The sequence below is a fragment of the Scyliorhinus canicula genome, chromosome 19 (assembly GCF_902713615.1).
Source record: "Scyliorhinus canicula chromosome 19, sScyCan1.1, whole genome shotgun sequence".
Classification (NCBI taxonomy): domain Eukaryota; kingdom Metazoa; phylum Chordata; class Chondrichthyes; order Carcharhiniformes; family Scyliorhinidae; genus Scyliorhinus; species Scyliorhinus canicula.
The window spans coordinates 99,422,293-99,448,823 of record NC_052164.1 but is presented as its reverse complement, the minus strand read 5'-3'; the positions used below and the strand labels follow the sequence as shown (position 1 = coordinate 99,448,823).

Genomic DNA, 26,531 nt, shown 5'->3' with positions numbered 1-26,531 from the left:
GGTCTGTGTCTGTGGTGACTGGAAGATGGGGAGTTGTTCATCCTTAAAGGGCGAGTGTGATTGGAGTGGGGGGAAGATGGCGGCGAGAGAGAAACTCCAGTATGACGGCTCTCCCCACTTTGGTTGAGGTTGGGAGTAGAGGGGCAAATTCCAGCGCTTCCCTTTGTCCAACTACAAAATCCTGCAGATCGCCGATGTTGGTGAAAACTGAGGCCTGTTCAGTGCGTTAATGCTGTTGGAAATCTGATAACCCAATACATTAATTTTATGATTTAAAAAAAAATAAATACAAAATGCTGGGAACACTCAGCAAGTCTGGCAGTGTCTGTGGAGATAGAAACTGAGTTATTGTTGCAGATGGTGACCTTCCAGCTATGTGACTCTTGCGTCTGGGTCAGACACTTGAGGGAGTGCTGCAGTGTCAGAGATGCCTCCCTCTGATGAAACATTAAACCAAGTTTCCTCCCCCCGGGGTGGCTGTAGAAGATCTCATGGTAAGATGTTAAAGAGCAGGGGAGTTCTCCCCTCTGTGACCAGGGGATGAATCTTGGGGTCGTCCTGATGTCTGCCTTTCGCACCATAATTGGCATTAGAGTCCATTCACTTTAGAAGAGCGAAGGTTCACTAATCTGGTATGCTGGTTGACTCTTAAACTGTCCCAGCAAGTCACTCTGTTATCTCGGGGGCAATGAGGGGTTTGCTCCCAAATCCTGTGATTAAATGTTTGAAAAAATCCGAGCAATAGAAAACTTGGCTTTCCACCCACCGGTGTAAATACAAGAAAGAATGGGGACAGCTCTTACTGATCACTGATTGAGAGTGGAAAATGAGAGCAATGCACAGACAACAGGTTAGATTGAAATGCTTTTATTTTGATTTGTGAAGGATCTTTGTTTTCAGTAGAAAATAAATCTATTACCAGCATACAAAAATTAAATAGAATCTAGTATGTCAATCTTTTAAACATTGGCAACACATGCATAGTTTATATTTGGCATCTAAATCAAAAAGGCAACGCAAACTTCATTGTCGGAGAGTTTGAGATACTGCATCTGCCCCGCTACCTTCATATCCAAAGTGTCCCTCCTGCAGAATGGGTCGCCAGGATTCGAGGGACAACACAATGTGGTGGTTTGCTGACAAGCTAGTCTTTGACCGGCAAAGATAGCCCTTCAAATTCGGGCCAAGTGACCTCTTGGTTTCAAGTTACATTTAATGCTTTAAAACATCGGGGCAAAAGTGATTTGATTTGCCATTTTGCAGTTGATTTCCCCGAGATAAACCTGAATAAAGTAAAATCGTCCTGCCCGTTCCCCTCTAAATAGTGAGGTGCATCTTTTGTCAAGGTTTTTAATCTTTTAGACTTGGCCTATCAGTGACTGGGTATGAGAGGGGATGTGCTCATGTCCAGGCTGAAGGAAAACCTCTCATTTCCAAAACTCGATGGCAGAGAAACCAGAGTGGCTTCTTTCCAAGTTCTATGCAGGAAATAATAAAGAATCCCACATAAGACAATCAGAGAGCCACACCCGTAACTCCCTGAAGCTTAGAAACCCAGTTAAAATACAAGATATTTCATGACCCCAGCCTCCACAATTGCTAGCCAATTGGTGGAGTGCCCATGGAGGGTGATTTCCTTTCCAAAAATTGCTAGGCCTCTGTTTTTAAACAAAAACAACTCTCAACTGTTTTAATCTTGAAATGTGAGCAATGGAGTGGTTTGTGGAGACCACTAAGGTGATATCTATTAAAGTCTATCTTGTAACAGGCAGTGTAACACTCCTGTCTCAACCTGAAATACCTGGGCCAATGGTATTTCCAGTCCCCTGTCTCGTTCTTTCAAGGAACCTCTGGTTAACTTGACTGATGCAGGTAGGATCTCCAGTGATGATCTTCGGACCATACACGCAGGATTTGAAAGGGTCTCTGGAAGTGAGAATTTTCCGGAAGGTAGCTGGTAACAGGATCTATGGATATTGCTTAAACTCTTGCTGTTTAGTTTCTAATGCCTAAGGTCTTGAGCGCTTGGTGACTTGACATCTGACATGCGTAGCATATAGTGAGGTAACTGGCATCACAGTATGGCTCAGCATAGTCACATCAGTGCAAATTCTACTAATAAGTCGGTTACATCAGGGGTGTGTATTCAGCAAGCATCTTAAACTTCAATCTAGTCACCTGAGAGTTGGCGATAAATACTTTCCGCAAGCTTGGGGCATCAGTGACGTCATTAATCACTGACCTGCATCTCCACAGTGATTAGTTTTGCTCTGATCACCATGTCTGGTGACCCCCTCGCCCCTGACTTGAATGCCATTAAGCCGAGGTCAATGTAACATTCCCAGGGTTGAAGCTTCGTCAAGAACATACTTGGCTCAACTCCCAGTAACACCTTTCACTTGGCCTGCCAGCATTGTGAGTTCCCGATTGGGAAATATCTCAAGCTAACTGGGTTAATGATGTGGAGATGCTGGCGTTGGACTGGGGTGAGCACAGTCAGAAGTCTTACAACACCAGGTTAAAGTCCAACAGGTTTGTTTCAAACACTAGCTTTCGGAGCGCAGCTCCTTCCTCAGGTGAATGTCCCACAATGTCCTTCCTTCACCTGAGGAAGGAGCAGTGCTCCGAAAGCTTGTGTTTGAAACAAACCTGTTGGACTTTAACCTGGTGTTGTAAGAATTTGACTAACTGGGTTAATGACCAATCCTATGAACCAATACACCTCATTAATTGGGCAGTGAGAGCTGTGCCTTTTCTTGTCGGCTCTCCTGTAACCTGGGCTCCCAAATTGAGATGTCCATGTTTCAATACCCAACCAAGAGAAAGAACTTCATCTGGAACAGGATGAAACTTGGAAGGATAAAGTCTAACCAACAATGCTATTCAGTTCCTCCTCAGTCCCATAGTGTATGAAGGTTTTTTATTAAAGTCATCAAGGATGTTTTTAATCTAAAGACACTTTACAGTCACATTAGGTGTTGCACTGTACCATGCCTACTTTTCATTGCGAGTTTGTAGTTTTGATTCAATGTGGCACCAGCCCCTTATCCTGTCGAAACAGATTCTCCCTGTCCTTGAACCCCATCCTCCATCAGCCAGCACAGAGGGCTGTTAAGAAGAGTGTTCTTAAGATGCTTCCTGCTAACATCAGCATGGTGGTTAATGAGGCTGGTCAAAATCAGATGTAAATAAGACCAAAGTTGGCAGTTTTGGGATTGGTTTTGGAAGCTTGGATCCCAGCGAGAGCTGGTGACTGAGAGAGGGAGAGGGTTCTCTCTGGTGGGAGGGCAGAGGTTTTTTTTTTGGGGGGGGGGGGGGGGGGGGGGACTTAACTTGCCGCTTGGAAAAGCTACAAAATCGAGTAGAACGTGGAATTTAGACCCAATCCACCAGGAACAACTTTACGCCATCCTGCCAGGTGGGGGCATCTGCTAGGATTGGGAGCAATGCCAGCTCTACATCTGTCTGATTTTTACTGTGCATTGTAATATTGAGCGAGGTGTAAAAATCAATCCCAATTAGCAAGTTGGATTAAAATTACTCTCTTTAGATCCAGGGTTTTAAATTAGAATATATTGAGGGAATAAATGGAATTTTTAAAAAAACAAATTGCTTGAGGTTGTATCGATGAGGAATATTTTTGAATTTGAGCGCTAAATATTATAGGAACCACATTCAGAAATACACTGATCATGACCAATCTCAACATTACAAAATTTACTAAAGGACAGTGGTTGTTTTGGCACTGATTGTCTATCAGGTGTCCATTGCTATGACACCGCTTAGTCACAAAACTGTGGCTTTTATACCTCCGAAGTGCTTTTGGTATACAGGTGATGACATCATCACTCTACTCGAGCAGTAAACCAATGAGACTCCGTTGCCCCATTCATTCATAAAAAGCAAATGGTATTAGGCGGCACCAATCCCAGGGAGTTCAGCCTTTGGGAAATTGACCACCATGCAGTGTGATGTTACATTGCCCTCTTGTGATGGAAGCTTTCCTTGAACTTCCCGGCTCAACTTCAAGGTTCATCAAGTATTTCTGGAAGTTGACATACACTGGCAGTTTTAGTTGTCTGTCTGCGCTAGAGGAGCACAGACCGTGACTGTAATAGCAAAAGGCAGCATCCCGTTTGTGGTGGTATGAATGTGAGCACTGCCATTGGTGCAGAGCATGGGTTTCCCATTGGCTCTGGCTGGTCCTATGCCTCTCGTCCGATTGGCTGGGACTAGTCATGTGACTGCTCACCAATTGGTCGAGAGGCAAGTAGACCCCGCCTCCGAGACGGGGTATAAGTACCCAGAGTTCCCGGCGGTCGGCCTTTCTCTGTAGTCGACCACCGGGCTAACAACTAGCTGATTAAAGCCACAGTTTGGATCTTAATCGTGTCTCGAGTACAATTGACGGTACATCACCGTTCCTTTGCAAAAATCCCAGTCCAATAGAAACGTCACTGGCAGGAATTGGGGCACGTAGCTTCACCCAGCTGGGTGGGGATGGGAGGGGTGAAAGCTCAAGGTTTGAGTTGGCTGGAAGGGATGAGTTGGGAAAGAGGGAATACTGACTGACCCAGGCCAGTGGCTAAGCCAGGAACAGCACCGACTCACCAAGCAAACCTGAAACCCAAATGCGTGCAACAGAGGTTCCAGGGAGCAACATGGAGGCAACTCTCCAAAACCCTATTGGCTGACCGCAAGTTGTATGGGAAGTTTCTGACCTGTCAGTGGCGAAGGCTCTGCCAATGGAGTGATTAATTCATAGCAAAATGTCTGGTGAATTTTTATGAGACCAGCACAGTCAGCAGACTCACAGTAACAGCTCATGTTGCTGTGACAGAAGGACGTGCCCAAAGGAGTTTTTAGTAGTATCCACCAGAGGCACACATGGAGAGATGAACCTGTGGCTTCCCTGATGGTGAGAACATGTAAAGACCAGCATTCAACCAGTGAGAAATCCTGCCTTCTCTGTCAGATCCAAGTGCCAAAATGCTCATCAACAGTTTGAATAGGTGATTGGGCCGCCACAAAAAGGATAACTTAAGAGAAGTTTTGAGATGAATGGGGAGCTGAGCTCATTCACTGCTTTAATATGAAACAATTATTGGTGTAACAACCATTTTGTGAATGGGAATCTAATCCCCAAATTGTCACTAACATGGAACTGAAAGTCACTTCCTGATTGTCAGTGTTCTTGTTTGTATATAATGGAAAAATCCAAGTGGAGATAGAAAATGGTACATCCCACTATAGATAACCCTTTCCCGATGGGAGGCACATCAAGTGAAGACAGGAAGTTTGCTATTGGCAGCACTTTTCACAGCAGAGAAATTATCTTCCTTCACAATTTCATTCAGAATGCAAACTATTATCGGCTAGAATTAAAGAAGGTTCAACAAGCTCCATTTGAAGAAGTGCTTGCTTGCACAACTTCCTGTCCACTGCGACATCACTTCATCCTAAGGTCTTGATCTGAAAATTCTCAATCAGTTGCAAATCATGCCCAATACCCTTTGCTTGAATAAGAAAAATGACAATCTGAATCTTAAGTGATCGTTCAGTTCCCCAACTAACCCAAGTTTCAAATAATTCACTCCTTAAACATCTTTGAAATTCAAAGCAAAAACAGCAAAGAGCAACCAACATAATATTAAGGTAACATCCTGAGTAGCATCATTTTTAGTTAATAATACTGGACATGCAGAGCAACCGGGCGTGTGCAAATTTTCCCAGAGTTTAATATTGTTTAGAATATCTTTAAGCACTTTTGATTAATTGCAATGGTAAAGCAGTGATGAACCTCTTTTTCTGATCTGGGCTAAAGCTGACCATTCACCCTTGTGTCTGAAGTTGGGAGTTGATATTGAAGAGCAGTGTAGATCTGTCTCTGACGGAGTACAAGGAATTTGTGGGTCTAGCTTCTTTTTTTTTATATTCGGGGGCAATTTAGCGTGGGCAATCCACCTACCCTGCACATCTTTTGGGTTGTGGGGGTGAGACCCACGCAGACACGGGGAGAATGTGGGTCTAGTTTCTGATTTGGGCACAAATTACCACTACAAGGTGCGCGTTTACCCATAAAGTGGAGGCCTGGCTCCAGTGCCAATCACAACACAAGCTGCGTGATTTGTCAGATTTTGCATGACACATATTATTAATTTGAATCGAGGAATGATTAGACAGGGGGACAATGAGGAGGAATATTTTTCCCTATATCTGTGTCTCGTCTCCTTTGTTTCAAACGGCATTTCCAGGTCTCTGCCGGTGTTTCTGCACCACATGACCCTTTATCTAGCTTCTGCCATGCAACCTCCTATCCATGTCCGCTCCCCCATGCCATGGGTTCACCCTGCTTCCCCTTCAATGTATTTATACAGTTCATCTCAATACTTGCTGTGGGAGTGAGTTCCACAGGCTCGCCACTCCCAGAGAAAACTAGTACTTGGGTCTAAAGTGACAAAGGAGGGAATGTATCTCCTAAACCTGTCCACCCACTCACTACTGCTTTAAGATGCCACTGAATGTGCTTTGTGAAGGTGGACCACCTTTTGAAGCTTTCCCATTTAAAATGAGGGAGGCCTCAGTTGAGAGCTTCCTAGTTGAGAAAGGTCCACCGTTGTCCCTGTTGTAACCTCAGGACTGTGCGATCTTTCAAGGTGCGGAGAGTTACATTTGTGCAATAAGCTTACAAGAATCACCAGCTAAACCTACCATACATATTCAGGGTGTACACCTTGACTCATGGCTTCCATTGATGACCATTGCATCTATGTTGGCATTGGAAAAACTCCATTTGGCATAGCATCAATACAGGTTTGCTTGGGCAGATGCCTGATATGAGTTCAGCTCACAATCATTCCCTTAGACCTGGTACTGCTGAACTAACTCCTTAGATTGGATAATTATCATATGCTCAGGTACTATGGAACCCACTGCCCATCTGTATCTTGTTCCATCTGGCTTTACATTCTGGTACCACTGGGGAGGCAGTGGCCTAGTAGTATTGTTGCTAGCCTAGCAATCCAGAGCCCCGGGAGACATGGCTTCGAATCCCACCTTGGCAGATGGTGAAATTTGAAGTCAATAAAAATCTGGAATGATCAGCGTGAAACCATTGTGGGTAGTCATAAAAACGTGTCTAATTCACTCTTGGCTTTTGGGGAAGGAAATCTGCTGCCCTTACCTGGTCTGGCTGACATGTGACTCCAGACCTACTATAACGTGTTTGACTCTTAAAAAGCAAACTCGACGACTTCCAGCAGTGGCAGAGTTAATGCAAGCCAATCTTAATCAGACAGCGACCACTCATTCAGAAGCCAGGTTTTCTTTTCCTTCATGGGGTGTGGACTCGGTGACAAATCCGGCATGTGTTGCTGATCCCTAATCACCCTTGATTGGATTGACTTGCTAGGCCATTTCAGAGGGCATTTGAGAGTGAACCACATTGCTGTGGCTTTGGGGTCACATGTAGGCCAGAACAAGTAAGGCTGGCAGATTTCCTTCCCTAAAGGACATTATTGAACCAGATGGGCTTTTACGACAGTCGGCCAGCGGTGGTTGCATGGTCAGCGTGTAACTTTATTTCCAGATTTGTATTGAATTCAAAATTCACCATCTTCCCTGGTGGGATTGGAAGCCGGGGCCCCAGAGCATTAGCCTGGGTCTCTGGATGACAGTCCAGTGACAATATCACTACGACACCACCTTTTATCTCAAGGTCGGTCTCGATGAGAATGATTATATTGTGTCCATCCAGAAATACCTCATTACAGCATCCACCATTCTTCTTGATGATTCCAAGATCTCTGAATCCACTACCTTAACAGTAATCCATTCTCATTGCTGGATGAATGCGGACACTGGTCTTGAACTTGCTTTGTGACCTCCTTGCCCCATGGTCCTACTGCCAAGGGATGCTTTTCAAGCTGTGCAAATACTCCACAAATATCCTCATTTTCTACAAACAGGAGATTAAGAGGCCAGAAAGTTCACCTGGACTGAGGAAGGTGTTTTCTCTTTGAAACTTTACCCTAACGACGCTATTTAGCATTGATTGAAATTCTATTAAATATTATGTTATCTGGTCTGACATCAGCACACACCAGACAGCATTAATATCACTCAGTGTCAGTCCTGCTGTGGATGAATGAAAAGCTGAAATAACAGTCACCAGTTTTAGAAAATCACACTTTGTACAGCAATGCATCTCCCTCTGTCAGACTCTTTCCAGATGAACTCTTTCCTGATGGAGAGCTGTTGTATTATGTGCCCACGTGCCATTGTAATGTGAAAGTGCTCAGCAGAGCAAGGATTAAAGTGGGACTGGAGAATAGCACCACCCACGGTATGATGTATAGAGTCACACGGTAATAGACTCAGAGAGAACACTTTAGAAGCAGCCCGCATGGAGACAGCAGCTCCATGCATGATATTATCTGGAATCTGTAAATAGTTAAAGATCAACAATAAATAGTTCATGTTTAAACATAGAAGACTTGAGAATTCCTAAATGGGACAGGACAGCTGAACCCATCATATAACATGATGCTCAGCAACAACCCCATATAATACAACAGTGGACCACCCCTAAAGAGAACCATTTTTAAAATTGTGCTCCTGTTACATCAACCACAGGTTCAATAGACCGTGAGGTTAAATATTAACTGCAACGGTCTCAAAATGATTGGCGGTGGAGTGGGAGCAGAGAGAAGAGGGGTGGGCGAAACAGAGACCCATTTACACAGATCAAATCATTGCTCCATCCCAGCACTGAAATAGTTAATATCAACAATGCCTGGTAAGATTAGCCATGTTAAGGCTGATATATTCCCAATGAGCCATGATCTGTAAAAACCCAACCTTCCCACACCAATTCCATAAGCTCACTTTTTCCACTCATCCTTGAAACCTCAGACAGAGTCAGCCTCTCTTGTCCTCTTTCCCAACATCCTGTAACAAACACCTCCCTCTACATCATCTCAAGCCCATTCACCGACTGCAATTGTTTTGAGCAGATGCCCCAATAATTGGTTAACTGGTGACCACAAACAAAGAAGGAATGGGAAATAAAAGATAAAGTCACCAGAAAAACACAAGAAAACCAGACGCAAGACCTAGAGGAAGGAGAACGTCAAGAAACCATGAGAAAACAAATATCTCATTCCAATTCATGTGTGGGACTCTTTTTTAAAATATACCCAGTTTTTCTGTGTTGAGAAGGAAGGGTGGGGCTTTAACATCTATTACAAGGTAAAAGTTGGAGTAAATATTGGGTCTAAGGTGAATAGATACAAGACATGATCATAAAGGCTAACAGAATGTTGGTCACACTCTATCTTAAGCAACAGTGTTCAGCTCTGGGCACCGCGATATATTAGTCTTGGGAGGGGGTGAGATGCAGATACGCATGAAAGATAGTAGCACTAAAAGGACTGAAATATTAGGGGGCAGGTTCCATAAACCTGGCTTGTATTCCCTTGGGTTTGGAAGATTGAGGGAGCTGCGATTGCAGTCTTCAAAGTGAGAAAGGATTTGATAAGGTAGATGGAGAGAGAAACTATTTCCCTGGTGGGGAAATCCTGGGCAGGGAGATCGAAAATTCCCTTCCCAAAATAGTGTGAATGCTGGGGGGGGGGGGGGGGGTCATTTAAAATTATGCCGGGAGGGGCATCAATTAAAATTGTCACACCTGAGATTGATAGATTTTATGGGCGGGATAGTCTAGTTTCCCCCCCGCCATTCCCCACCTGCGCTGGACCAGAAATTCCCACCCAAAGTCAACAGGCCCCTTGCTGGTCCGTCCAGCTTTCTGTCCCACCCACCCACGATTCCCGTAGCGAGCGCGACTGGAAAATTTGGGCCTATGTTAGGAACGGGAATCAATGCCGATGGGGCAAGGGTGGGTAGACGGGGTTACAGATACAAATCAGTCACCATCTCATTGCAAAACACACCAGAGGGGCCGAATGGCCTCCTCCTGTAGCCATGCTGATAATATGGCTTTGTGCCAATGATCTGGATGCGGTGCGAGTGACAATTGTGCCAATATACTGAGGTATTTTAACACTAGCCCCTAAAACGTACGCTCTTTCCATGAGCAGAGAGGTTGAAAATCGGTGGGAATAGAGTTAAACCAACTGTTAGCAGGATTCAAGGGGAGTTGAAGAATATATTTTCAGCTAGAGGGTGGTGAGGGTCTGGAACTCACTCCCCTAAAACGTGGTAGGCATAGAAACCCATATTGCATTTAAAGAAAGATTTGGATATGCTCTTGAGATGCCTTGACCTACAGAGCTATGGACCAAGATCTGGAAGATGGCACACCATGTGCCAAATGGCTCTCTGCGCCGTGAGACTTTCTATGTTTCTGACCTTGACAAGACCCTGCTCCCAGTTCTGTGCAGTGACCAGAGAATGAGAAACATTGTGAGAGACGCTTGGCATCTGAGGTTGCAGCCCCAATCCACAGCCTCACAGAAGCATGCTCCAGGCTGGGAATGGACATTCTGCAAATGGACCCTCATAATGCACCTGGACACCTCTCAGAAATGACCCTGCCAGCACTGCTTCACAACAGGAATTAATCCTGGACTTGTTACCAGAGCGGTAACTATCATCACGTGGTCACTCTAAAGGGGTTAGCTCTGCACAAATACCAGTTAATTTACAAGGTGAGTTGGAAACCTTTCCCTGCAAGCAGCTACCAGCAGCTAACGATAATGTTTTTCTAATGATCAGACCTCTGGTTTAGCTAGTTACTTCTCTGCAATGGAAAAGTTTCTCAGTAACATTCGAACAGGAAAGTTTGGGTTCCAGCACCTCTCCAGGTTCACACCAGCCTCTAAGGCTTTCCAGCAGAACTTTGGACAGAAATGATGATTTACTGGGTAGATTTACTCAGCTAGTTATTGACTTCAGTTGATGTAAAGGAGTCAATGGTTCTTTAGGGGGGCAACAAGCCAATAGGAAGGAGTTGAAAAAAGTCAATAACACACTGGTTAAAAGGCAACATGCGATACAAGTCTGGTGCTGCGCAGCTGATGTCAATCCCTGGATGGATAGAATGTGCATGCTGCAAGGCAGGTGCGTTTCATGCCCTAGCATCTCAAAGCATGATATAACAGTACCGAGGATTAGGGAAGGGAGAGATAAACAGTACGTGTGAGCCGGGCAGTCAGGAACGTCCATAACTGTGGTGTCCCAAAATGGTCACACCGATGGCCAAAGTCTCCCTTGCAATCCGTGTACGATTTGGCCCCTCCCCTCCCCCATCCGGTTACATGTGCAGTAGGGTTACCTTATAAATTGTGTGTACCCGCTAGTGTTTTTATAGGCACGTCACATGTCTCTAAGCACTGATGCTAAAATCGGTGCAATCTTCAAGCCTTTGGTGGGGTTTTGAGGTCGGATTTGGAACCGTAATGTCCTCGTTCGGTGTTGGCACAGGAGTTTACCAGGCACTCCTTCCTAAAGAGATGACAGCAAGCACCATGAATAGAACCAGCTACTCACTGGTGTTATACAGTAAACACTTTTTTAGATGCGGGATACAATCAAGCAAATGCAGCATCAATCAGCTAAAACGCTTTGGTCCTGAATTTCCTCAGAGCTGTCTTCGCTGCGCTGCCGTAACTGCAGCGTAACGTCATCGTAGCTTCCTCTGAGTGGTGCAGCGAGGGGTGGTGCGTCCACCACTCCTACAGTGAAGATACAGCTGTGCAGCGGAGACAGCTCCCAGGAAGTTCTGAGTTTATTTTCAAAAAGAAAGGACCTTACATTTCATAACCTCAGGACTTCCCAATGTGCTTTACAACCAATGAAATACTCCTAAACTTTAGTCATTGCTGTTAAAAAGGAAACTTAGCAGCACCACGAGTGCACAGTAAGATCCCATAAACAGAAATTGAATAATGACCATATTTTTTTTTTTTAAGAAGTGATATTGATTGAGGGATAAACATTGGCCAGAATGAGAGGGAGAACTCAGCAGCTCTTCGTCAAAGTAGTGCCAAGGGGTCTTTTGAGGACCACTTGAGAGAGCAGACAGGGCCTTGATTTAATACCTCATCTGAAAGACGGCATCTCTGAGATTGCGGCACTCCTTCAGCGCTGCACTGGAATGTCAGTCTGGATATTTTGCTCATGTCCCTGGAGTGGGCCCTGAACACTCGACCCTCCCACTCAGAGGTGAGAGTGCAGACCGCTGAGACATGGCCGGAGGGGGGCAAGCAGAAAATAACCAATAATAAAGGGAGTAAATTAACTGGAGGGGTGTGGTCATGGAAGGGCAAGGGGAAGCACCATCCAATGACCCACGGCCGCTCGTGACAGCATAGAATGCTGCACACTCAGGAATTTAACAGTTAAGCAAGGATATTATTTTCCAGTTTCAACCAAGCCCTGAAAACCCTGACAGGGGCTGTTTAGCACACTGGGCTAAATCGCTGGCTTTGAAAGCAGACCAAGGCAGGCCAGCAGCACGGTTCGAGAGCCGTTACAGCCTCCCCGAACAGGCGCCGGAATGTGGCGACGAGGGGCTTTTCACAGTAACTTCATTTGAAGCCTACTCGTGACAATAAGCGATTTTCATTTTCATTTCTTTCAAATTTAAAAAAATTGACAAACTCAAAATAATTGGGGGTGGCGGGGGCAAGGCGGGGGGGTGGGGGGGGGGGGGGGGGGGGTGGGGGGGTGTTGTGGGGATGTGGGATTCTGAGAGTGGCTCAATAATGTAGAAACTTGAAGGGCAAGCGTAATATTATTGCATGCCACGTGTCAGCTAGTATTCAGTGAAAGAAGTCTGCTAACAAGCCACAAATCCATGAAAAAATACCCCACCACCACCCTCACCGAGAAGCATGGTTTACACAATGCTGATCAAATGCTACCTGATCAGGTACAGCTTAATGCCACGATTCTAAAATCATTCAGGCTCTAGACATCAACAGGAAACAATCAATCCTCGTTACTCTGTTATATGGGCATATTCATGTCATGCATGAACTATAATTCAATATTAAAACGGGTTGTGTCAAAATAAGTGAAAGTGTATTACTGCAAAGCTGAAACCTCAGACATGAGTAATATTTGTCGTGATTGTATAGAGGGAGTTATTATTCCTACTTGCATAGAATGAGCAGAGTATATAACAGTAAACACTGTGGATTATATCTTGTTCAGCCCTTGATGTTTCTTAGATAACCAAAGAATTAAATGCTCTGTCTACATCGAATGAAAGGACATGTGACATTGTTGAAGTGCATCTGACTAATGACTGAACCATTATTGAATATTTTAAAAAATCTATATCGGATAACGCAGAGAATGACACTTACACTAAAGGCAACTATTTGAGGGAGTGGCGCGAGGTATATCACAGCATGTTACAGTTAATCAGCTAGTTATATTCTTATTCTACAAGCTGCCAGTTGCAAAACTTTTTGTTTTAAAAAATAATAATCTTCTGCATATTTGCATCTTACTTACTTCTTCTTTCCAACTTGCTTAATTATAAGTTTTACAACCTTTTTAATAATAAATATTAGAATGAGGAATCCTATCACCCCTCCGACAACAGACACAATGATCGTGGTCAGTGTATTGTCCACTTCTACCACTGCAACACAAAGGGAAAGTTTTAGAAATTAGTACAGTGAAAATCATTACATGGATGCATAAAAAAATAACTAAGGTACAATTGGATAACAGGGAAAACATATAGTGGAACAATGGGGTGTAGAGACACATGCAGAGATATAGAGACACACACAGGGATATAGAGATGTACAGGGAAACAGTGAGATATAGAGATCAAAGGGATATGGTTAGAATTTCATAGAATTTACAGTGCAGAAGGAGGCCATTCGGCCCATCGGGTCTGCACCAGCTCTTGGAAAGAGCACCCTACCCAAGGTCAACACCTCCACCCTATCCCCATAACCCAGTAATCCCACCCAACACTAAGGGCAATTTTGGACACCAAGGGCAATTTATCATGGCCAATCCACCTAACCTGCACATCTTTGGACTGTGGGAGGAAACCGGAGCACCCGGAGGAAACCCACGCACACATGGGGAGGATGTGCAGACTCCGCACAGACAGTGACCCAAGCCAAAATCGAACCTGGGACCCCCTGGAGCTGTGAAGCAATTGTGTTATCCCTCAGCATCAGATGGGTCTGTTTTAACTGAGTTAAAAAGCTAAAAGTCTGAAACAGGAAACAAATTCCAGTTTTATCAGGTAGAATGAAGGGTGGACAACCAGTCCACCCTCTCCTGAGTGGGCTGGTTATTTAAATACCTTAATGAGGTTTGATGTCTTCACTTTCATAGTGATTCCGTTTTGAACCACAGTTTGCCACCTTTCAGAGGCTTCAAGAATCACAGTCGGGGAAAGGAATTGAGACGAGTTGAATGCATATACCAGTGCCTTTACAGCACTGCTTGTGGGTCATGAAGAATCGGAGTGTGTCCTCCAGGCCTCAAATGCTCACCACATAATCCATACCCTCACAATCCACACCTCACCCCCACCTCCACCGTAATCAGACCCCACTATCCACCCCGCCTGCTCCCCCATGCCATGGTCACTTCACCTGAGACTCCCCCCCCCCCTCCAATTCATTGGAGCTTCCTGCTTTAAGGTCAACTGAGGCCTTGTGCTCACTGGTTTCCGGTCTGATAAGCAGGGGAAAAACCCAACTTCCCAACTTCCTATCCCTAAATCCACTCCACCACATGGAAGGTGCCCAAAAGATAAGGTTGAGGCCACGGGAAAACAGAGGAAGAGAGACACAAAGGGATAATGCACAGTGGGATAGTGACAGAGTGATGCAGGAGGACAAAGAGAGACACAGGGAAAGTGAAACACAGCTGGAACCAGAGACATCTGGGGAAATAGAGAGAGACACAGAAATATGGAGGTATTGAAGGGAATATAGACGAAAACGGAGGAACACGGAGGCATAAAAGGGAAATAGATTCTCGGGGGGGGGGGGGGGGGATGTACGAGACTCACAAGGGCAATTGAGAGCGACACCCCTTTGAGGTTGAAGAGTCACGGGAGGGAGCAGTTTAGAAATGCACTGCGGAGAATGAAAAAACACACGGGGAGAACTGGGGTGGGAGCATAAAAGAGACACAAGGGGCAAAAAGACACATTGTGGGGGGGAGGGAGGGGCGTGGAATAGAGCTGGTGGACTAGAGACACACAGGGATAGAGAGAGTCCCAAACAGACAGTGGGATACAGAGGCCATACAATGGGGAACAAATGTTTCAAAGGCAATTTTGATTAAAACCCAAACATGTAACATTTCAATGTCTAATCAGAGCCTGCTGACAAACTGGTGTTCACCCAGTTTCGAGGCCCTATTGAGGTCTTCTATCATCTGCTCACAGGTTGAAGTACATTGTGTGGAAACATAAACCAGAATTGGACAGATATATTTGTGCCTAGGTGACTGAGAGGTGTTAGATTTTGGCTGGAGTGCAGGCTACCATCCACATCCAATGACAAGTGATGTAGACGTAGCTGTATATGGCATATAACATGCACAATCCACCCAATTGCGTACTTGTGCAGATATCTTGGCCGCTGCACCCCAGTGACGTTATTCACATCAGGAAGATTTGAAACTTGAGGGGACCTACGTTAAAATATAACAAGTTAGGAACGAAAGTGAGTCAAATGAAACCTCCAAATATAAAGCATATTGACCGGAAGTAAATTCTGGGAGGGGTGGAGGGGGGTGGGGAGTCACAGAAGGGGATGAGTGATAAAGACCCACTCTACAGATCCAGGCTGCCATTACACTCCACAACTAGAACAGAGTGCGGGTTGTGGATAAAGCTATAAAACGATACTCCTGATTTTTTATACTTGGATTTGCATCAGCATCGGAGAGACCTTGGTGCGTTTCAGGAGAAAGAATGGATGGAGAGGGAATTACACATAACTTGCAACACAGGAACAGATCAGTCACTTCAATGAGCTGGTGTTTATGTTGCACATGAGCCTCCTCCCATCCTGCTTCATCTGATCCTGTACACGTGACCTTCTGCTCCTTTCTCCGTCTTTCACTTGTCTAACTTCCCATTAAATGCATCAATGCTATTTGCCTCACTTACTTCATCTGATACCACGTTTCATTCTCCAGGGAACCATCCCCAGGTGTTAATTCAATCCTAAACCAGTTGGTGAAGTGTAAAACTAGACACTAACACTTCTCCTGATCGGAGGATAATTTACAGAAACCAGCTTTACAAATATCTGGGGCGGGATTCTCCCAGCCCTGGGCTGAGCCGGAGAATCCCCGCGACCAGGCCACGCCGCCCCGAGGCACCGGCATGGTTGGCGCAGCGCCGGTCATGGGCCACTCTATGCGGCCGGCCCGCTGACTCTCCGGCCCGGATGGGCTGAGTGGCCGTAAGAAAAAAAAAACGAGTCTCGCCGGTGGCGTTCTAGCCTGCTTTCAGCCAGTGGGACCTCGGTGTTGCAGAATCGGGCGGCGACCCCGGGCGGGGGCGGGGGGGGGGGGGGGGGGGGGGCTCCGATGTGGCCTGGCACGCGATCGGGGCCCACCAATTGGCGGGCCGGCCTCTCTGGCTGGGGGCCTCCTTTCCTACGCGCCGGCCCCTGTAGGCCTGCGCCATGTTGCATCGGGGCTGGTGGGTTGAAGGAGGCCACTGCGCATGTGCGCGTTGGTGCCGGCTCCACTGCACGTGCGCAGATCCCGCGGCGCACAGTTTGCGCCGGGATCGGCAGCTGGAGTGGTGCGAACCGCTCCAGCGTCATGCTGGCCCCCTGTAGGGACCCAAATTAGTCCTGGCAGCGGTCCGTTCACGCCGTCGTAAAACACGATGGTGTTTACGAGGGTGTGAAAACTCTGTCGCCCCTGCTGCCTACCCAGTGTACCAGCAGTCTTTGTACTCTTTTGGTTAACCCACATAACAAGGGGAAAGAAAACCATTAACAAATGTTGTTATAGTGAAAGCCAACCAATTGACATCCCCTGTAACAAAGAAGTGTTTTTGCATTAAGGAACCGTATCAAATTAACAAGGACTTGCTTTGGGGGCTAGTTCTCTCTTTATACTCTTTTGAGTACATTTTTAACAAAATGCACTGTCACAAAAACAGAGTTTAAAGGAACCTAAGTCTCTCTTTGTAAGTGTTCTAGGTACTTAATTGAAAAAAATAACCTCCGCCCCGTGTACCTTCACAATATAGTTAATATACCATTAAAACCCTGGGAGAGAAGTTGCCCTGGGATTCACTTTCAATTTATTGGTGACTATCAGAGCCCCTAGTTTTGGACTCCTATACCACCCCCCACCCTCCCCCTGCAACAAACAGACACACACAGAGTGAAAATGATCTTCTCTACATCTTTCTTATCCAGCTTGAGGAAGAATGAGGCAGACTTATTCATATCACCGAGAAGGTGGTTGTTGTCAAAAATGGGCTGTGGGCCAGAATTCTCCATTTGGAGTGTTTCTGCTGTGACTGAAAGACTATGTTTCGCTCTTCCATTGTAGAGGGAACCAACTGCTTGTGGAGCGATTCAGGACATGCAGATGGGGCAGCACTCTACCAGCATGAATTCAGAGCAAATCTCAGCGCAGCAGGCATTGTAATCGCTGGGGCCGGAGTTAGAGCCTGACAGCTGAAGCTCCACTTGCCACACAATCACTGCAGACATGAAGATGGCTCACAGAAGACCTGGCCTCCCCTCTCCCTCCCGAATTCGGAAGTCCAAGGTGGGCCAACAGCTCAATGCCAGTGAGGACAGGAGAGATATGTTTTTCCCAGGGTGGGAAAAATGCATGGGAGGTGGTGGCAGAGGCAGTCAGCGCTTTCAGCTTCACCAAGGGGGAGGCAACTGGTGATCCTGAGGGGTGGGGGTCACTGGTGAGGCCTCTGCCCAGAGAGGGGCAGAGAACCAGAGAGGCTTCCAAAGGCCACAGTGCAGGTATCCTCTGGTTGGGGTGAGTTCTGCTAATCCCCTGTTTCCTCTGCAGTGGGTCAGTGCTTCAGAGGAGTGTCAACACCTGGTGGGTCCCTGATTGAGCTTGGTCACGGCCATCCCCTTGATGATAAAGCTGGGGTATGAGGGTGTCCAGAGGGGCGGCCTGGATGGGCTCCCAGATCCGAGCCTTCAAAGCACACAGGCAGCACTCAGAGGTGAGAGCACCAAGGAGCGAGGGACTGGAGTATGGCGCCACAATCAGCGGCGGGTGCAAACCTTGATTTGTTTTGGCGGCCCGCTATTCTCCCGATCATGAATCGCGCTTCAGCCGCTGTGAAGCGGAGGATGCAGCCCCTGATGCCTCCCACTAATCAGAAATTTTAAATGAGAAATCTTTGAGTCTTAAGCATCTCAAGAAATATCAGGACACTCACATTCACTGACCACAATTAGTCGTAGCGTTGCATTAGACTCTTGATTCATTTCCTGCGGGTTTCTAAAGAAGCAAGTGTACAGTCCTGTATCCTCGAAAGCTGCGTCTGTCAGCAAGAGGGAAATATTCTTATTTTTAACTTCCCCAACAAGTGTAATCCTGCTGTCCTCGGTGAATAAAGTGACACGAGGCCTCTTATCTTTCAGTTTGATGTGAATAATCTGTGCAGAAAATAAACTTTAGTTAGAAAGCATATTTTTGTAAAACAAGTTTTATCCTGCCACTACACGCAACAAGACAGGCGGAGGACAAGACATACATTTCTGTAAAACCATTCCCGAACACTGCATTTCCCAAATCTCTTTGAAGCCAATGAATATGTTTTAGAATTGGTTGTAAGGTCGGAAACATGGCAGCCAATTTGTGCACAGCAAGCTCCCACTAACAGCAGGATGATCATGGTAGGACGATTTGAGTGATCTTTGTTGATGTTTACATGTTGGCCCCATGGCCCGGTGGGGAACTGCCTGCTCTGATCTGAAATGTGGTTGGGAAATCTTTCATGTCCATGGGACGCAGATGTGTCATCTCAGCTGAACTATGAAATGACACTGGATCTCTCATCTTCTCTGTTAAAGGCTGGATTTTCTCAGCAAAACTGTCGGGGAGATACATCGCGACCCCTCTCCAATAGATTCCTGCTGCCGGTGAGATTTTGTAAGGGCGAGTGGGGCTAGGATGAACTCCTCATACTGTGCTGATATGCAGCTGATTATGATTATTAAGGACTCAATTGTGCGACATCACAATATTTTGCCGCCTTCTGATATTTCCCCCTGCCCATGCTTGCAGAGTGCGGAGGCTGCCAGCTCAATCGAGATGGCTTGTGTGTGGGAGACATGGTGGCTGGAGGCTCTGTGGGCCTGCAGCCCAAACCATTCACCTGGAGCTGTTTTCCCTCCACTCTGAGAGGCCTAAAAGCTGGAGCACTCATAACTTTGTCTATAAACTTAAAAGTGCCCAATTCTTTTTTTCCCCAATTAAGGGGCACTTTAACATTGCCAATCCACTTTTCCTGCACATGTTTTTGGGTTGTGGGGGTGAGACCCACGCAGACACTGGGAGAATGTGTAAACTCCACACGGACAGTGATCCTGGACCGAGATCGAACCTGGGTCCTCGGCGCTGTGAGGCAGCAGTGCTAGCTACTGTGCCACCGTGCTGCCCTCGCTTGAGCCCTTAGAACATAGAACATAGAACAGTACAGCACAGAACAGGCCCTTCGGCCCTCAATGTTGTGCCGAGCCATGATCACCCTACTCAAACCCACGTATCCACCCTATACCCATAACCCAACAACCCCCCCCTTAACCTTACTTTTATTAGGACACTACGGGCAATTTAGCATGGCCAATCCACCTAACCCGCACATCTTTGGACTGTGGGAGGAAACCGGAGCACCCGGAGGAAACCCACGCACACAGGGGGAGGACGTGCAGACTCCACACAGACAGTGACCCAGCCGGGAATCGAACCTGGGACCCTGGAGCTGTGAAGCATTTATGCTAACCACCATGCTACCCTGCTGCCCCTTGCTACCCTGCTGCCCCTTGATTTTAGATTTATGCTTCCTAAGGAGATTGTTGAGCTGCCATCTTGGTCTCAGACCTGCCTCAGCAGCACCCACCTCCCCCTGAAGGGGCATCCAAAGCGTCAGAGCTTCTGGCTCTGTGATTGGGTTGGCAGCATCGAGGGCACGCAAGTAGGATGATGGGTACAGAGGCAGCCAATTCGGAGCCCACCTCGGGACAATTCTGAGCCTGTCTCACTGCTGTCAAGTGCGCGCCTGGGGCCTCCATTAGCTCCCGACAGAGGAGTCTCAAAGCCCTTGGGGAAGCCTTGTCCTTTGTCCCATGCAGGCAACTGAAGAACGCCAGTTCATCCAGGAGGCTATTCAACTGCGGAGGCCAGTATTACTTCGTCCATACCCAACATGCATCAAAAGGTTCAGGAGGAGCAAGGAAGGAACGAAAGCAATTGGGAAGTCTTCAAAGTAATTTTTAGGCAAACAAAATGAGAGAAGCAACGGGTTTAATCTCAAGATTAAATTAAATCGACTTTTAAATGTTAAAAAATGGAGAGTGAACCAGACAGAATGTTCAACATTGACTAAATTTAAAACTGTTTATTAAATTTTCATCTTAGAGTGGTTAATATGCAATAAATAAAGCAACCCAATGCACTCTGAAATTAAAGTCAAGTTTTTTCGGGTAATATTAGGAAACATTTCGACACACAATGGGTGGAAAAAGTTGAAACGCATTGTTCCACAGATGGCAATTGGTGCTCAATCTGTTATTAATTTTAATTGTGAGAGTGATATATTTTAGGGGCTGGTTTAGCACAGGCTAAATCGCTGGCTTTGAAAGCAGACCAAGGCAGGCCAGCAGGACGATTCAATTCCCGTACCAGGCTCCCCGAACAGGTGCCGGAATGTGGCGACTAGGGGCTTTTCACAGTAACTTCATTTGAAGCCTACTTGTGACAATAAGCGATTTTCATTCATTTTCATTTTTGGCCAAAGTATCAAAGGATATGAGGGAAAGGCAGGTTTATGAAGTTACAGCACAGACGAGCCACGATCCCACTGGACGGTGGAACAGGCTCAAGGGGCTGAATGGCTTTCACCTCTTCCTATGTTCCTTTCCTGGAGTAGATTTATTGCTGCAATATTACTCTTCATTGCAACTGAATGTGCAACAGCCCAGAGGGACCAATGGGGTAGAGTATTGGTAGAGTCTTAAGTGGGCTCCCCAGTGGCTACTGGAGGTGAATTTCAACTCCCCACCCCATGCACTTCTGTATCGTACCTAAAATCCTCCCAAATTGGTGAAAGTCATTTGCATAGATTGTTTTTTTTATCGAGGAACCCGGCGGAAGGCCCAGAATCACAGGCCGGTTGGCACACACTATCTAGGTTAGAAATGGGAGGACGAGGAGACAAGTCAGAAATAATGATTTGGTAACACCAAGTACTGAATTAGAGGAAGGGAATATGGAAGAAAGTGAGGAGCAGCACAAAATGTGTTTGGGTATTGGGTCTTGATTTGACCGCAGCGATGATATGGAGGTGGGGAGCAGGGATAGGTGAAGAATTCTTCAGGTGGTCCAGCAATAGTGAGACATGTGATGTGGTGACTGCGTCATGGAGTTGGGACATTTGCTATTAGGCAGTGGCCGCTGAAATTTGAGGATGGGGCAAATTCCTTGCTGGAGAGTGCAGGGGAGGGGTGTGGGGAAAGGAATGTGAAGTTGCAATGCTCACTCTGTCTGCTTTTTCTGTCTCGTTTATCTGGAATGTCCACCAGAAGCTGGAATCTTTGTAGTCCATGCAGCTGGTGAAGGTACAGGGAAGGATGACGTCGGTGCCATTTAATACCTCAATGGTTGGCTTTTTTCCAATGTTAACTTCAATTGCTAAATTCTCTGAAAATAGAACAAAACCTGCCAAGAGAGACAGTCATAAAATCAAATGCCACAATCTTTGGTTAGCAGTTCAGATTCCACATGGCCACCCAAGGTCGGAATTGGACCCGAGTCTCTGAGGCTGTAAGGCAGCAGTGCCAACCGCTGTGCCACCGTATCACTCATTTCTGTACATTTGGAGTGTAAGGATCACTCACTGTGTAACTGTACAGGGTTACTGTGTATTCAGGATAATGATCACTCACTGTGTAACTGTACAGGGTTACTGTGTATTCAGGATAATGATCACTCACTGTGTAACTGTACAGGGGTTACTGTGTATTCAGGATAATGATCACGCACTGTGTAACTGTACAGGTTTACTGTGTATTCAGGATAATGACCACTCACTGTGTAACTGTACAGGGTTACTGTGTATTCAGGGTAATGATCACTCACTGTGTAACTGTACAGGTTTACTGTGTATTCTGGATAATTATCACTCACTGTGTAACTGTACAGGGTTACTGTGTATTTAGGATAATTATCTCTCACTGTGTAACTGTACAGGTTTACTGTGTATTTAGGATAATGATCACTCACTGTGTAACTGTACAGGGTTACTGTGTATTCAGGATAATGATCACTCACTGTGTAACTGTACAGGGTTACTGTGTATTCAGGATAATGACCACTCACTGTGTAACTGTATAGGGTTACTGTGTATTCAGGGTAATGATCACTCACTGTGTAACTGTACAGGGTTACTGTGTATTTAGGATAATGATCACTCACTGTGTAACTGTACAGGGTTACTGTGTATTTAGGATAATGATCACTCACTGTGTAACTATACAGGGTTACTGTGTATTTAGGATAATGATCACTCACTGTGTAACTGTACAGGTTTACTGTGTATTCAGGGTAATGATCACTCACTGTGAACTGTACAGGTTTACTGTGTATTTAGGATAATGATCACTCACTGTGTAACTATACAGGGTTACTGTGTATTTAGGATAATGATCACTCACTGTGTAACTGTACAGGTTTACTGTGTATTCAGGGTAATGATCACTCACTGTGTAACTGTACAGGTTTACTGTGTATTTAGGATAATGATCACTCACTGTGTAACTATACAGGGTTACTGTGTATTCAGGGTAATGATCACTCACTGTGAACTGTACAGTGTTACTGTGTATTTAGGATAATGACCACTCACTGTGTAACTGTATAGGGTTACTGTGTATTCAGGGTAATGATCACTCACTGTGTAACTATACAGGGTTACTGTGTATTTAGGATAATGATCACTCACTGTGTAACTGTACAGGTTTACTGTGTATTCAGGGTAATGATCACTCACTGTGTAACTGTACAGGTTTACTGTGTATTTAGGATAATGATCACTCACTGTGTAACTATACAGGGTTACTGTGTATTCAGGATAATGATCACTCACTGTGTAACTATACAGGGTTACTGTGTATTCAGGATAATGATCACTCACTGTGAACTGTACAGGGGTTACTATGTATTTAGGATAATGATCACTCACTGTGTAACTATACAGTGTTACTGTGTATTCTGGATAATGATCACTCACTGTGTAACTGTACAGGGGTTACTGTGTATTCAGGATAATGATTACTCACTGTGTAACTGTACAGGGGATACTATGTATTTAGGATAATGATCACTCACTGTGTAACTATACAGGGGTTACTGTGTATTTAGGATAATGATCACTCACTGTGTAACTGTACAGGGTTACTGTGTATTCAGGATAATGATCACTCACTGTGTAACTGTACAGGTTTACTGTGTATTCAGGATAATTATCTCTCACTATGTAACTGTACAGGGTTACTGTGTATTCAGGATAATTATCACTCACTGTGTAACTGTACAGGGTTACTGTGTATTCAGGATAATTATCACTCACTGTGTAACTGTACAGGGTTACTGTGTATTCTGGATAATGATCACTCACTGTGTAACTATACAGGGGTTACTGTGTATTTAGGATAATGATCACTCACTGTGTAACTGTACAGGGTTACTGTGTATTCAGGATAATTATCACTCACTGTGTAACTGTACAGGGTTACTGTGTATTCAGGATAATTATCACTCACTGTGTAACTGTACAGGGTTACTGTGTATTCTGGATAATGATCACTCACTGTGTAACTGTACAGGGGTTACTGTGTATTCAGGATAATGATCACTCACTGTGTAACTGTACAGGTTTACTGTGTATTTAGGACAATGATCACTCACTGTGTAACTGTACAGGGGTTACTGTGTATTCAGGATAATGATCACTCACTGTATAACTGTACAGGGTTACTGTGTATTCAGGATAATGATCACTCACTGGGTAACTGTACATGTTTACTGTGTATTCAGGATAATGATCACTCACTGTGTAACTGTACAGGGTTACTGTGTATTTAGGATAATGATCACTCACTGTGTAACTGTACAGGTTTACTGTGTATTCAGGATAATGATCACTCACTGTGTAACTGTACAGGGTTACTGTGTATTCAGGATAATTATCACTCACTGTGTAACTGTACAGGGTTACTGTGTATTCTGGATAATGATCACTCACTGTGTAACTATACAGGGGTTACTGTGTATTTAGGATAATGATCACTCACTGTGTAACTGTACAGGGTTACTGTGTATTCAGGATAATTATCACTCACTGTGTAACTGTACAGGGTTACTGTGTATTCAGGATAATTATCACTCACTGTGTAACTGTACAGGGTTACTGTGTATTCTGGATAATGATCACTCACTGTGTAACTGTACAGGGGTTACTGTGTATTCAGGATAATGATCACTCACTGTGTAACTGTACAGAGTCACTGCTTATTCAGGGTAATGATCACTCACTGTGTAACTGTACAGGGTTACTGTGTATTCAGGATAATGATCACTCACTGTATAACTGTACAGGGTTACTGTGTATTCAGGATAATGATCACTCACTGGGTAACTGTACAGGTTTACTGTGTATTCAGGATAATGATCACTCACTGTGTAACTGTACAGGTTTACTGTGTATTCAGGATAATGATCACTCACTGTGTAACTGTACAGGGTTACTGTGTATTCAGGATAATGATCACTCACTGTGTAACTGTACAGGGTTACTGTGTATTCAGGATAATGATCACTCACTGTGTAACTATACAGTGTTATGTGTATTCTGGATAATTATCTCTCACTGTGTAACTGTACAGGGTTACTGTGTATTCAGGATAATGATCACTCACTGTGTAACTGTACAGGTTTACTGTGTATTCAGGATAATGATCACTCACTGTGTAACTGTACAGGTTTACTGTGTATTTAGGATAATGATCACTCACTGTGTAACTGTACAGGTTTACTGTGTATTCAGGATAATGATTACTCACTGTGTAACTGTACAGGGGTTACTGTGTATTCAGGATAATGATCACTCACTGTATAATTGTACAGGGTTACTGTGTATTTAGGATAATTATCTCTCACTGTGTAACTGTACAGGGTTACTGTGTATTCAGGGTAATGATCACTCACTGTGTAACTGTACAGGGTTACTGTGTATTCAGGATAATGATCACTCACTGTGTAACTGTACAGGGTTACTGTGTATTCAGGATAATGATCACTCACTGGGTAACTGTACAGGTTTACTGTGTATTCAGGACAATGATCACTCACTGTGTAACTGTACAGGTTTACTGCGTATTCAGGATAATGATCACTCACTGTGTAACTGTACAGGTTTACTGTGTATTCAGGATAATGATCACTCACTGTGTAACTGTACAGGTTTACTGTGTATTTAGGATAATGATCACTCACTGTGTAACTGTACAGGTTTACTGTGTATTCAGGATAATGATCACTCACTGTGTAACTGTACAGGGGTTACTGTGTATTCTGGATAATGATCACTCACTGTATAATTGTACAGGTTTACTGTGTATTTAGGATAATGATCACTCACTGTGTAACTGTACAGGTTTACTGTGTATTCAGGATAATGATCACTCACTGTGTAACTGTACAGGGGTTACTGTGTATTCAGGATAATGATCACTCACTGTATAATTGTACAGGGTTACTGTGTATTCAGGATAATGATCACTCACTGTGTAACTGTACAGGGGTTACTGTGTATTCAGGATAATGATCACTCACTGTATAATTGTACAGGGTTACTGTGTATTTAGGATAATTATCTCTCACTGTGTAACTGTACAGGTTTACTGTGTATTCAGGGTAATGATCACTCACTGTGTAACTGTACAGGGTTACTGTGTATTCAGGATAATGATCACTCACTGTGTAACTGTACAGGGTTACTGTGTATTCAGGATAATGATCACTCACTGTGTAACTGTACAGGTTTACTGTGTATTCAGGATAATGATCACTCACTGTGTAACTGTACAGGTTTACTGTGTATTCAGGGTAATGATCCCTCACTGTGTAACTGTACAGGTTTACTGTGTATTCAGGGTAATGATCACTCACTGTGTAACTGTACAGGTTTACTGTGTATTCAGGAGAATGATCACTCACTGTGTAACTGTACAGGTTTACTGTGTATTCAGGATAATGATCACTCACTGTGTAACTGTACAGGTTTACTG

The 26,531-nt window shown here is 44.8% G+C and overlaps 1 protein-coding gene across 1 annotated transcript in view; it reads right to left on the bottom strand.

Annotated features, from left to right (window-relative positions):
* Positions 1-5,054: 5,054 nt before the first annotated feature.
* The window catches only part of scn4ba (sodium channel, voltage-gated, type IV, beta a), a 34,027-nt gene continuing 12,550 nt past the window's right edge, over positions 5,055-26,531 (bottom strand). The window contains exons 2-5 of the mRNA XM_038779168.1: positions 21,725-21,903; positions 18,401-18,620; positions 13,486-13,615; positions 5,055-11,466 (exon numbers count right to left, since the gene is read on the bottom strand). Of these exons, the coding sequence (XP_038635096.1) occupies positions 11,379-11,466; positions 13,486-13,615; positions 18,401-18,620; positions 21,725-21,903 (617 nt within the window). The 3' untranslated portion in view covers positions 5,055-11,378. The remainder of the gene's footprint in view (positions 11,467-13,485; positions 13,616-18,400; positions 18,621-21,724; positions 21,904-26,531) is intronic.